General features: G+C 30.9%; 1 protein-coding gene across 1 annotated transcript; it reads left to right on the top strand.

Annotated features, from left to right (window-relative positions):
* Positions 1–327: 327 nt before the first annotated feature.
* SLC9A1 (Sodium/hydrogen exchanger 1) lies at positions 328–12,714 on the top strand. The gene is made up of 3 exons (XM_051217492.1): positions 328–3,393; positions 7,790–10,387; positions 12,639–12,714. Exon 1 carries the CDS (start codon positions 841–843, stop codon positions 3,352–3,354), a length of 2,514 nt encoding a protein of 837 aa, XP_051064903.1. The 5' UTR covers positions 328–840; the 3' UTR covers positions 3,355–3,393; positions 7,790–10,387; positions 12,639–12,714.
* Positions 12,715–13,224: the final 510 nt, after the last annotated feature.

Below are 13,224 nucleotides of genomic sequence, written 5' to 3'. Positions count from 1 at the left end.
AAACCTTGATAAATAAATATTTACCTAAATACTAATTATCCAATAGTAATACGAGAAGTAAATTTTCATTACATTTCTTTTAATATATTATAAATAAACAACTAAATGCATAGAAACAAGCTTACCCATATACACACATTTACATACATACATATACATAAACACATACATAGATAGATATATATATACAAAGATAGTTACATACATACTACTTTACTTATGTCGTGGAATAAAGTTTCTTTTTTCTATTGATCTTCCATAAATTCAGTAAATTCTGATTGGAAGTTATTGATATATATATATATATTTTGTTTCTACATTGAAACTATTGACGCCACTTTTATCATGAGAATGATAGTGTTAATGGATATTCATCAGTTTCTTGTTTCTTTCATTCCAATACATACACACACACACAAACACACACAGATACAAATAATTAATAATACCTAATAATAATAATAATAATAATAATAATAATAATGATATCTTTTTTTCTCTATTTAGGATATCAATCATATCAATAATTCATTATAAAATAAATAATATTATACTACTAATGATGTTTGTTTATTTATTTGTATGTTTCGTTGTGTGTATGCGTGTGTGTGTGTGCGAGTGACTGAGTGTCTCTGATTAACCCTGACTATAAAAACACAAAGATTTAATATTCATTCCTTTTATACATTAACCATTAACATCACATACATGAATATAATATAATATCAAAAAAAAGAAAGGATTCACATTATATATATATATATATATATATATTATCCTATTTTCTATTAAAGAAGCAACATTACTACTGATTATACTACTTATATCTCTAATGACAAAATGATATTATTACCATTTGAATATGATCAATTTTTCAAAAATCTATTATGTAATCAATTCCTTATTATATTTATAATTATGCAACAATTTATTGATGCTAAATCTAATTCAACCAATATTCATCCTAAAGAAATTACAATCATTAAATGGGAATTTCATGAATTCTCTACACATATTACTGTTATGTTATTTTTAATTTTATTAGTTTGTTTAAAATTAGCTTATCATTATATACCATATATATCAATTTATGTCCCAGAATCTTTATTATTAATATTAATTGGGATTACATTTGGTAGTATTGTATTTTATACAATGGATAACTATACAACTGATCATCATAATCATAATCATCATACATCTATATCAATAGAGAATACTGTATGGAAATTTACACCGGAATTATTTGCTTATTATTTATTACCACCAATTATATTAGAATCAGCCTATGGTTTATATAATCGTACATTTTCTGAATATCTTGGTGTTGTATTAATATTTTCAGTGATAGGTACAATATGTAATTTTTTATTTATTGGTTTCTCATTATATATAATCTATCAATTAAATTTATTAGGTGAACCTATATTACAATTAAATATTAAAGGTTATTTATTATTTAGTTCATTAATTGTTGCTGTTGATCCTGTTGCTGTCTTAGCTATCTTTCAAGATATTGGCGTTGAATTAAGTTTATATTATATTGTATTTGGTGAATCATTATTTAATGATGCTATTACAATTGTATTAAATGATATTATGATTGTATTTAATAGTAATGAACAATTAACAACATTACAAATATTTATTGGGTTTATATCTTTTTTTACAGTTAGTTTTGGTGGTTTATTCATTGGTGTTATATTTGGTATTATAACATGTTTAATTACAAGAATACATAGTCATTTATCTGTATTTACAATATTATTATTAGCTTATTTTTCATATATTATAGCTGATTGTATTGGTTGGTCTGGGATTATCTCAATGATTGGTTGTGGTTTAATACAAGCAGCATATGCATTTCATAATATTGGTGAAAAATATGTTAAAAGTTTATTATTAATTACAAGAATGTTAGCTGAAGTTAGTGAAGGTGTAATCTTTTTATTTTTAGGTATACAAGTAATATCTTATAAATTAGAATGGCATACTGGTTTTATATTATGGTCACTTATATTATGTTTATTATCCAGAACTATTATTGTATTTATTATTACAGCAATTGTAAATTATGTTAATATTGATGAAACAAAAATTACAATTGAACAACAAATTATATTAATTTATGGTGGTTTACGTGGTGCTGTAGCATTTGCTTTATCAGTACTTATCCCAGATGATTTATTTCCTATCAATAGTTTATATCATAAAAATGTCATAGTAACAACAACATTATTTATTATATTATTTACAGTTGGTTTTATGGGTTTAACAACAAAACCATTAGTGAAATTATTAAAACTACGTAAAAAAGATCAAGAAAAATTAAGTTTATTTTATATATTAAATAAAAATATTATTGATCAAACATTAACTGGTATTGAAACATTGATCGGTTCAAAAGGACGTAATGCTATCAGAGAATTTTTTATTAAAATTGATGAAAATTATATTCGACGTATATTACAACGAAATCCAGAACATTATGATGAGAAAATTTTAAAAGTATATGAATTAATTGCATTAAAATTATTATATGCATCAACACGTCCTAATGATACTGAAAATTTATTAAAAAATATACCAGAATCATTAAAATTTAATCAATTTCATCACTATTCTAGAAATAATCTATCAAATTTATTAAATCATGGTACAACACATGATTGGATATTACATAATCATTTATCAATTATACCAATTGATGATGATTATAATGGTAATCTTAATGATATTAACAATAATAACAATAATAACAATGATAATGATAATGATGATGATGATGATGATGATGACGGTGGTACATTTGGTGAAAGTTCTTTTATATCAGCTGAACAAATGATGAAAATGAATATTAATAAAAAACAATATAGAAAAGTTTCAATAAATGCTAATGATATATTAATTGATCATTTATCACGTCATAATAATCATCATGATTTCTATGCATCAACATCGAAACATAAATGTCAATTAGATTTGAATGAAGCATTTAATGATCTATTACAATATCGTATAGGAGCTAGCAAACATCAATTCACATTAAATAACAGTAATAATAATAATAATAATAATAATAATATTGAAATGAATATTGATCATCTTAAACATACAACTAAATTAGATCATATAGATCAACAAAAACAATCAATAAAATTAGAACAATCTCAACCAATACAACAAGTAAATATTGAATCAAATGAAACTAAACATACTATTCAAAGTGGAATAGATAATAATCAAATAGATTCTTCTTCTATGGAACAACATATTCAACGATCTTCATATTCATTACAACCTGAAATTATAGATTATCGAAAAAGACAAGATTTTAATAAAGATATGAAATAGTATTATTATCATTATTATTATTGTATATGGATCAGAATAGTAAGATTCTAACAATTGAGATTATTATTATTATTATTATTATTATTATTAATCCATACTATTACTATTTTGTAACTTGTGTACAGAACATTAGAGAAATAAAGATTTCTTTTTCCTTATTTTACTGTAAATACGAAATGTACGAAATGTATTAAATTGACTTAATAAATGAAGTGTTGTAATTACTTACTCCTCGTGAAGGAATATATTCATTGTGATCCCCTCCTTCTTTGGTTTAAATGATGCTTTGATGATTCTGGATCCGTGAGGTTCCCATCCTACAAGTGCATTTCAGGCTACCATGGACAGCATTAGAACAACTCCCTGAGTGTGTGGAGCATTTTTCTCTTCATGAACGGAGTATAGTAGCATCTCTCCCGTATTTAGCCTTTGTTGTCTAGCTTGAGTCCATTGGGTTTCGCTGATTCCCAGTACTGTGAAATTGTATCTCCTCATTCCTGTTGCTATTTGACTGGTCTTCTCGGTCTCCCACATTGTTCGGACGTTCCATGTACTTATAAAAAGTTTTGCTCTGGTTGTTAGAAGGGGCATCGGCTTCGTGGCTTACAAAGGAACTCGGCTTTCACCATGAAGCGTCATAATTCTTCTAAATGAAGACCTTCTAACTCTCAGGGCAGAGTTTAAATGGTTTGAATTATTTTTTCTGGTAAGCGTTTCTTTAGCGAGTTAGTTTTCTACGGGATGGGGACGCTAACCCCATGCCCAACACTCCTCCTTTACCCAGGCTTGGGACCGGCAGTAACTCTGGAAGAGCTACAGGCGGAGTTAAGTGTTGTAATGTAGATGAATTATGTGTTAAACAAAATGAAATGTCAGAAGAAAGGGTTTGTTTTTTGGATATTAGATTAATTTAAATAGTTGAGATCATGAGTCTGTTGAAGTTAGACCAACATGGAAAATGGCCGTCCAATACTTTCAGATTTTCCATGATGATATAACTTCAATGAACTCATGATCTCAACTATTGAAAATGAAATATATTGTAAGATGTAACTGTGATGAAGTCAAGAAAATTCTATGTATCTGTATATGATTATTGAAGGGTAAAGGTTTGATTAATCTGACCATTTAATAATACTATCCACCAATATAAAGTACTTCTTCAATATTATTCTATTAAACCAATGAATTCTGCGTTAATCAATGATATAATTTGATTGATAATAAGTAAATTTGAATAATATCTTTATTGTTATGGATTCAGAACACAATTCCCTATTAGACTGATAATAAGTTGAAAGTTGAATATAACAAACAGAATTATCGTTTATTGTTGTTAACTAACAGTTATATAATAAATCTTAGAATTTGTATAATAATATGTACTCACTATGGATTCATTATACAGTAACAAAAAATAGGTTATTACAGAGTATATACGATTACATCATAAATGACAGAGAACAAAACAAGATCTATGATAACAAATAATGATTTAAATGGTAGTTCACAATTAGAGGAATATAAAACATACAATGATCCATTTATTTAATAATTTTATCATAAAAATAGTAAGTAATAAGAAGTCGTTTAAATTTTCTCAAATCTATTTTGATATAACAGTGAATCATTTCATTATATACTGGAAGATGTATAAACTATTAATTCCATCGAATCTCTTCATTACTTACTTACCTACTTACTTAAGCCTGTTACTCCCAATGGAGAATAGGCCGCCGAATAGCATTCTCCAACCCAATCTGTCATGGAAACTCATTTCCAGTTCTGTCCAACTTTTGTTCATTCTTCTCATGTCTGTCTCTATTTCTCATTGTAATGTGTTCTTTAGTCTTCCTCTCCTCCTTTTGCCTTGAAGATTTCATGTGAAGGTTTGCCTTGTGACGCAGTCGGGTGCTTTCCTCAATGTGTGAACTACCCACTTCCAGCCACTCTTCCCGATTTCTTCCTCCGTTGGGATCTGATTTGTTCTCCCCCATAGTTGGTTGTTTGGTGATAGTGTCCGGCAAACGGATCTGAAGTATTTTGCGTAGACAACCGTTAATAAACAGTTGTATCTTCTGTATGATGGCATTCGTAGTTCTCCAGGTTTTCGCCCTATACAGTAGAACTGTCTTGACATTTGTATCGAAAATCCTGACCTTGGTGTTAGTTGACAGTTGCTTTGAGTTCCAGATGTCCTTCAGTTGTAAATATGCTGTTCTTGCTTTACCAATCTGCGCCTTCACATCTGCATCAGATTCACCATGTTCATCAATGATGCTGCCTAAAGATGTAAAGGTTTTTACATCTTCCAAATCTTCTCCGTCATTTGTGATTAGATTGGTGCAATCTCTTTATTAAATGTAGACTAATTCTGATAGTCATCACTTATTTGAAACTTTATGTAGCATTTGATTTCAGTCTGTTGAACTTAAAAGTCTTTAGACCTTTTTAAATAAACAAAATTGTATTATTTATAGCATTAGCTCTTTACTTGAATACTATACATAAGTCACTTTCTTATCTTTTTCTGTGGCGCTAAGTTTTATTTTAAATCAGTGATGAATAAATTAGGATTTGAGATCTATGTGCACTAAACCATAATAACACACTAATTCAATACCTTAAGATGATGTTATCAAACTGAATACCAAATTTATGGTAGAAATTGTGATATTAGTATTTATAGTAATGTAGTGAATGAAGAACGTAGATAGCGAAGACTAATTTACTGTTCAGTCAAAAATCACACAATGGTTTAGTAAAATGTGAAAATCATACACTAAATATATCATTTACACATCATTTTTGAATGGTTTCTTACAAACTTCATTAGTCTTTCATTCCTGTTGTTAGCTTGATTGTTATCAGTTTTCTTCTCTCTTCTCTTCATCTCGGTTTTCTCAATCTTCTACCCACAGGCATTTTACTTCCGATCGGTGTTACATAATACTTACTTCTGTCAACATGAGTAGTATATACCACAATGGTAGTTGTAGTAGTAGTAGTACTAGTAGTGTCGATGATGGCAAAACTAACCAAGCGTGCAGAATATGACTAGAAAAGAAAGCTAGAAAAACTGTTGTATCTTAACAGAATGTTGATACTACTACTGATATTGATATGTTGTTTTAATTGAAGAAGAACTGCTCGTTAATGCTTGTTACAGAGGAACCCGACTGATATGGGTCGATCCAGGGAAGAAAATAAGACTACAGATGAAAATTTGTTTATGCACTGATCACAAATCCTTAGCTGTTCAAAATAACATTAAAAATTAGAATGAAAAATTTGCCATTTCATTATTCAGTTAATAGGTCAATTTGAGTGAATCGAACTGGCGATAACTGACAATGATTAATAAACATGATACTGGTCACTACCAAATAAAAAATCAATTCTAGATACATCTCTTTCATACAGCAGGTCAATAGAGACCTGATTAGCTCAGTAGTCAAATATCGCACTTTGAAACAGGATGACACGGGATTGAATCCGTCAGAGACTATCAGTCACCTCAAGATCACAGGTACACCTTGATGATATGTGCAAATAAATCGAAACTCCTTATCCAAGAATTACTGTTGACTGCCTCCAACCATTTAACATTCATAAATCAATAATCCAATACATGTATCTTCAATGTGAACGTCAAGATAGTTCTACTATACGGAGCTGAAACTTGGAAAGTAAAACAACCATCATCAAGAAGGTTCAAGTATTTATAAATAGTTGTCTACGCAAGATACTCAACATCCATTGGCCGGATAACATCAGCAACAGCCTATTATGGGAGAGAACAAACCAACTTCTAGCTGAGGAGGAAATTAGGAAAAGATTATGGAAATGGATATGAAATACATTACTGAAACCACCAAAATGCATTACGAGGCAGGCGCTTACCTAAAATCCTGAAGGGAAACGAAAAAGAGGAAGACCAAAGGACGCAATACACCGAGAATTGGAATTTAACATGAAAAAGTTAGATGGCAACTGGAAAGGATTGTCTAGGAAAGAGTTGGATAGAGAATGTTAGCGCGCGGCCTATGCTTCTCCATGAAGGGTAACAGACGTAAATAAGCAAGTAATTATGTATCTAATTAATTGATAAATCTAACCAAATGAATAAATCACACTTTCACATTTTTGAGAAGAAAATGATTTCATAATTCAGTACCAAATAAAAAGCAAAATAAGTGAATAGATCTTCACCATTATCCCTAAATCTAATTCTTATCTCTAAACATCGCAAATAGCACAAAGTTCAACTACGGAATTTATACTTGGTGACAGGTATTAAATCAATTTCAAACAAACAATGATGGTTTATCATACGTAAGTAAAATAATTAAGATTTTCCTAATTATTTACTTTACTGTAAAAACATTTAATTAATTTGTTATAATTGTCTAGGTTCTTTTAATGTATTTCCTAGTTTTCTAATGAATAGAAGCCTACTCGAGTTAGACGGGAATGTTGTGACCAAAAGCTAACTTCGAAATCACTCATCGCGGTCAGCACCTAACATGGATTAACCCTTCGACAAGGTACCACGGATACTTTGAAGACCGTATGACACAAAAGACGTTATTACGGAAATAAATTAGTAGATACAAGTGCAAACGAAAGTGAGACCACCACCACATGGGCCACTTCATGTCAGACGATTAACTGATGCATGTTGGTTGTCTTTCGCATTGACGGGGATCGATGAACTGTTCGATATTCAGTGACCTAATTGCATGATAATTTGGCTAGAGCTCAGTGAGATTTCACTGGCCCTACAAATATAATTCATTGATTTATACTTACATTGCAATATATATACATACATATTGATTGGTGAATTTGCAAATTTGAATTATATGACCTTTTCAAGGTTAATTACTAGGTAGATTCGTTGATAAAATAACATTCCAAGTAAACAAAATGTATTAATTTCTCAGTGTTTATTTTAACAAAGGTTATAATTTTCCTTAAAATAATGAAGTTTATAGCAATATTTTCTCAGAATTATGTTTATAATGATCTAAATTATTGTATTCGGCAGTTTGTTTACCTATGAAACTGAATTATAACTGAAAATATACTTTTATTCCAAGATGGTAAGTTACAATAATCATACTAATAGTAAACAGAGAATATTTTATTCAATATGATGACAATGATCATCATGTGCTTACTTATAACTGGCATTATAAGGTATTCCTTGGAGTTCTAGTGAGAAACCATGGCCCTTGGTGTCTAACCGCGTATGTTGTAGAGGCAGTTACACACTGTAGACAATGCTGGACGGTCGCGCAATATCGTAGATGACGGCTCAGTGGTCTGCAAGTTAAGCGTTCACGCGCGAGACCGAAAGTCCTGAGTTTAGTGCGGGATGGTGATGAAGAGTCCCATACTTAGACTAAAAATCTGTCTAGTGCTTCCAGGTTTTCCATGGTGGTCTAGCTTTAATCGACTCATGAATTCAATTATTAAAAATTACTACAATTTCCACAAAACCCCATTCTGTGAATTTTATATGAATATTTTATACTTCACATTTTTGGTGACATTTATTGGCAGAGTAAATCTTTATTTTCTAACATAAGATGACATTTTCGCAAGGATATTACAGTAGTAATTATATTTTCTAATGATTTGGATTGTCCTGTTGTTGAGATATTTCACTGAAATTCGGTCAGTTTTCGTCGACATATGCTTACCATATGCAGACTGTATTGATATAGCCCTAATGACACAAGTTAGTATAGAATAAACTCAGTCATATCTAGCAGATGAGTCCCGAATTGTAGGAATTGTGCATCCTGAATTCTACTACTAACCACATTTCGTTTATTCTATGTTATCTCAACATATTTACTGCACTCTTCATTTTATTGAAAAAATTACGAATGTGACCTGATGAAAACCATTTCAACGATTTCAATTCAACTCACTTATTGAGAGATATTATTAATGTTTTGTTTTGATTACTGACTTGTGTTTATAGATGAATAATACGGCAGTTTTGTGTATTGGAACGAAAAGGATAGTCAATTTTTTCTAGTATTCAATGGTTATTTGACTGATGTCTGTCCATAGCAGGAATTGCAAATTGAACAATCCCACCAAACCACTCATGTTTATTTTGACTTTATTGAAATGTTGGCAAATATGAAATTACATGTGTGTAGTAAGTAATTCGTGGGACTTTGATTCATTATAGGATGAGTTTTTCCTCCTATTATTGTGAGAATAAGGGTTTGTGGAAATTGAAGTAATTTAATTGTTGAATTCATGAGTCTATTTAAATTAGATCACCCTGGAAAACCTGGAAGTACCGGACGGCTGTTTCGTTTTAGTATGCAACTCCTCAGAAGTGTGAAACCAGATTTTTCATGGTAATCTAATCGATATCACTTAGTGACTAGTATGATTAAGATATTTTATTTACACTAGAAATATGATAAAATAATCCACAACTATTTTCTAATGGATTCAAAACTTTGAAGTAAGAGAAACTTATGAGAAAATCTGAAAGTGCTTGTTCTTTATTGTTGACATATTTTGAGGACTACAGTTGATTAATCTTAAGTCAGTTGTTATCAGGACTTAGTAGATTTGTGGAGAATGAATTGAACGATTGAAACGAAACATATTGGGTTCGAGTCGTAGCGTCAACATCGACACTGGATTGCAGGCACATGTAGCTGAAGAGTGGCAAACAGCAGAGAAAACGCGCATTCTTAATCCCACTGTTAATTTTCATTCAACATTACAGAATATATTACGAAGAAAGACAGAAAAAATAACTACAAGAAAAAAAATCGACGGGAAAGATTTAGACTGACTACTTTCTTTATTTTTGTTAGTAGACGGTAATTCTCATGTCCAAAAAGCTGATAGTAACATTTATTCGGTAAAAGTATTCTTTATAGACACGATTAAAAGACGCTTGACAAAGTTTCAAGCAGTTATTTGAGTCAATGAGAAGAAAGTTTTTATAAATGGATAGTTTACAGAAATGGAAACAATAATGTTGCAAAATGTAAGTCTGTTGATTTACGCAATTAATAAATCTATTCATGTGTTCTTCAGGTTATTCTCACTATAAATACAAAAAGCAGTGACATATTGATTCATCTATATGAAGGTAGATTGTTCATTTCTGGAATTTTTCAAGGACCAAACACAGTTTCTGAAGAGTTCCTCGATTATTCTTAGCTAGAGTTGAGTAATGAGGGCTAGGATTAAAGATTTAGTGTTAAGATTCCTACAGCGTATTGACATCAGTTGTAGTGCAAAAATGAGCATTTCAGTTACATGAATGCATGAATTATACTAGGAAATATAAGAGTCGATATCCGAATATTTCGTTCATAAAATATAGTTTCTCCGGTTTAAAGTTGGATTCAAGTTCAAGGGTATGGGGTTATGATTTAGAGATGGTGTTGTTTCACATTTTATAAATAATTTAAAGAGAGTGAATTAAGCACATGATACGTTTACCACTATCATTTTCACGCTATGGTAACAAAAACATATATTTTCTCAGTAAAGTTGGATAGCGGCTAGAAGTGGAATGCAGGAAATGTGTTTCGTCATATTTGGGACTCTTCAGTTTGATATACCTGCATCCTAGAATTGATGTTTACTCCGGTATTTAAAGCAATATCGAGTCAGTCCTCACAGGATGCAAATATGCTAACAAGAGACTGATCGATTTCAGTCATATACATCAATGAGAATGTACAAGCAAACAATATCAAAAGAATTAATATTTTTCGCTAATATTTTTAGCATTTTGATAGGCATATTAGGTATTTCGACTACTTGATGTACATGATATTTGGATTTTGCATAAAAATCTTCAAGTCACATTTTCGATTATGATTGTTTTGACTTTGAAGTTTACTTTTACTCTCTATTTTGTTGTTGTTAATCTTTGTGGATATTACTGTAATCTCAATGGTCGTGATCACGAGTCAGTTGAAGCTAGACCACCATGGAAAATATGGAAGCCCTGACGGCCATTTTTTCTGTTGTGGGACTCTTCATCAGTGCGAATCCAGCATCCCGTCCCGTGGGATTCATACCCGAAACCTATCGGTCTCGTGCGCGTATGCTTCACCACTAGACCACTGAGCCAGCATCCAGTGGTGTTAATGTCTAACTTCAACCAATCCGCAAGATTGAGCGACACATCCACCATTACCTTCTGTGAGTTACTATCTCACAATAGACCCGATTGAAATCTACTGCTCACTACTTCTCACTTAGTTTATTGTTGTCTATTTACGTTTCAAGGTTGTAATCGTTAAGGTAAAACTGAAGTTATTTAAATTATAACGTTTTTTGACTTCTTGAATTCTCTCTCTCTCTCTTTTCTTACCACAAACTATTCATAAATTGTGTTGTGGATTATTAGTCCGTTCTATCTAGTTCGAATAAATCTCATTTCATATTGAAATAATTTCTTGGTCATGTACAATTTGGAATTATCATATGTTATATAGAATTAGAATTTTTGATATTAATTAAATGTTTGGTTATAATTTAAAAATGACCATCAGGATTCTATCTATATTAAGAAGAACCTGACATACATGACATTGATCACCACCTAATGATCAATCAATTGTAAATGCATCTCAGTCCTACAGGGGCTCAGTCTCAGACTGCATAGCTCAGTGTTAATGTCTGTTACCATAAACGACGGTTTTCAACTAATTTTCAATCAATCAGTGTTCATACGTTTATTTACTTACGTACGGCTGTTACTCCTCATGCAGGATAATATGCATCTCACCAGGATTCCACATCGAACTCTTTCATGAGCACTCCATAGATGAGCTCCTCGAAACATGGATTCAACTTACAAAGTACGCTAACGCTTAACCTTTACACTAGTAACTCGATACCCAGCGGTGCAAATGTAAATCATTGAATGCTTTCTGGCCGATGTTAGCTAATAGAGGAGAAATGTAGAAGAATTAGAGTTTTACAGACAACTTCAGCCAAAATTAAACATGAAACCATTCCGTGATGCTATTAGTCGTTGGTCTAAATCATGCTGATGAATTCAGACTACCTGAGTAAAGTGCATGCAATAACCACGATCAATGATTGTTGTTAATTGATAGGGCTCAGAATTATTCACAATGGCTTAGACACATTAACTCTTTAACCAGATTCTCAACTCTTAATCTTTCACAATAACACTGCTACCAAACTACCTACTTACTCCTTTCCTATCTATGTTGTTTATATCGTTTCGTTCTGCTAATACACCATAACAGCTTGGCCAAATGGACACATATGCCACACTAGAAGTTGAACTTTGAAATTGTATGACTAACAAACATCAAACAGGATAACATTCCTTTAACAACAACAATAACAACAAAAGAAAAGCTAACGATTACAAATTCATTTACTTGAATCTTTCCATTGATGTTTAGGACTGGAATTGATCAGTCTCTTATTAGCATATGTGCATCCTACGCTGAGTGCTTCAATATTATCTTAAGTCACAAGCAATAAAAGCAATGATGGAGTGAACATCAACTCTATGATACATGTACATCTGGTTGACAAGTCCCAAATAAGATGAAACGAGTATCCTGAATTCCCCTGCCAATCATCATCCATCTATACTTATAACCATTATAATCTGAATGTATTTAAAAAGAAATTAAATGTAACTATTCAACTTTATATTCCACAATATAAGTTTTCCATTTGATTTGATCCAGTTATTTTTTGCTCAATCGATTGGTTTTTTTAGTAAAAAGAAAAATACGCTCCATCACCTCATTGTATCCACAATGTGATTTTGCAAGATCAATAAAGACTACTTTTTAAATCAGTGAGAAAAAGAAATTA

This window comes from Schistosoma haematobium, chromosome 5 (assembly GCF_000699445.3).
Source record: "Schistosoma haematobium chromosome 5, whole genome shotgun sequence".
In the NCBI taxonomy this organism is placed as follows: domain Eukaryota; kingdom Metazoa; phylum Platyhelminthes; class Trematoda; order Strigeidida; family Schistosomatidae; genus Schistosoma; species Schistosoma haematobium.
This window is presented reverse-complemented; position numbering and strand designations above follow the sequence as displayed.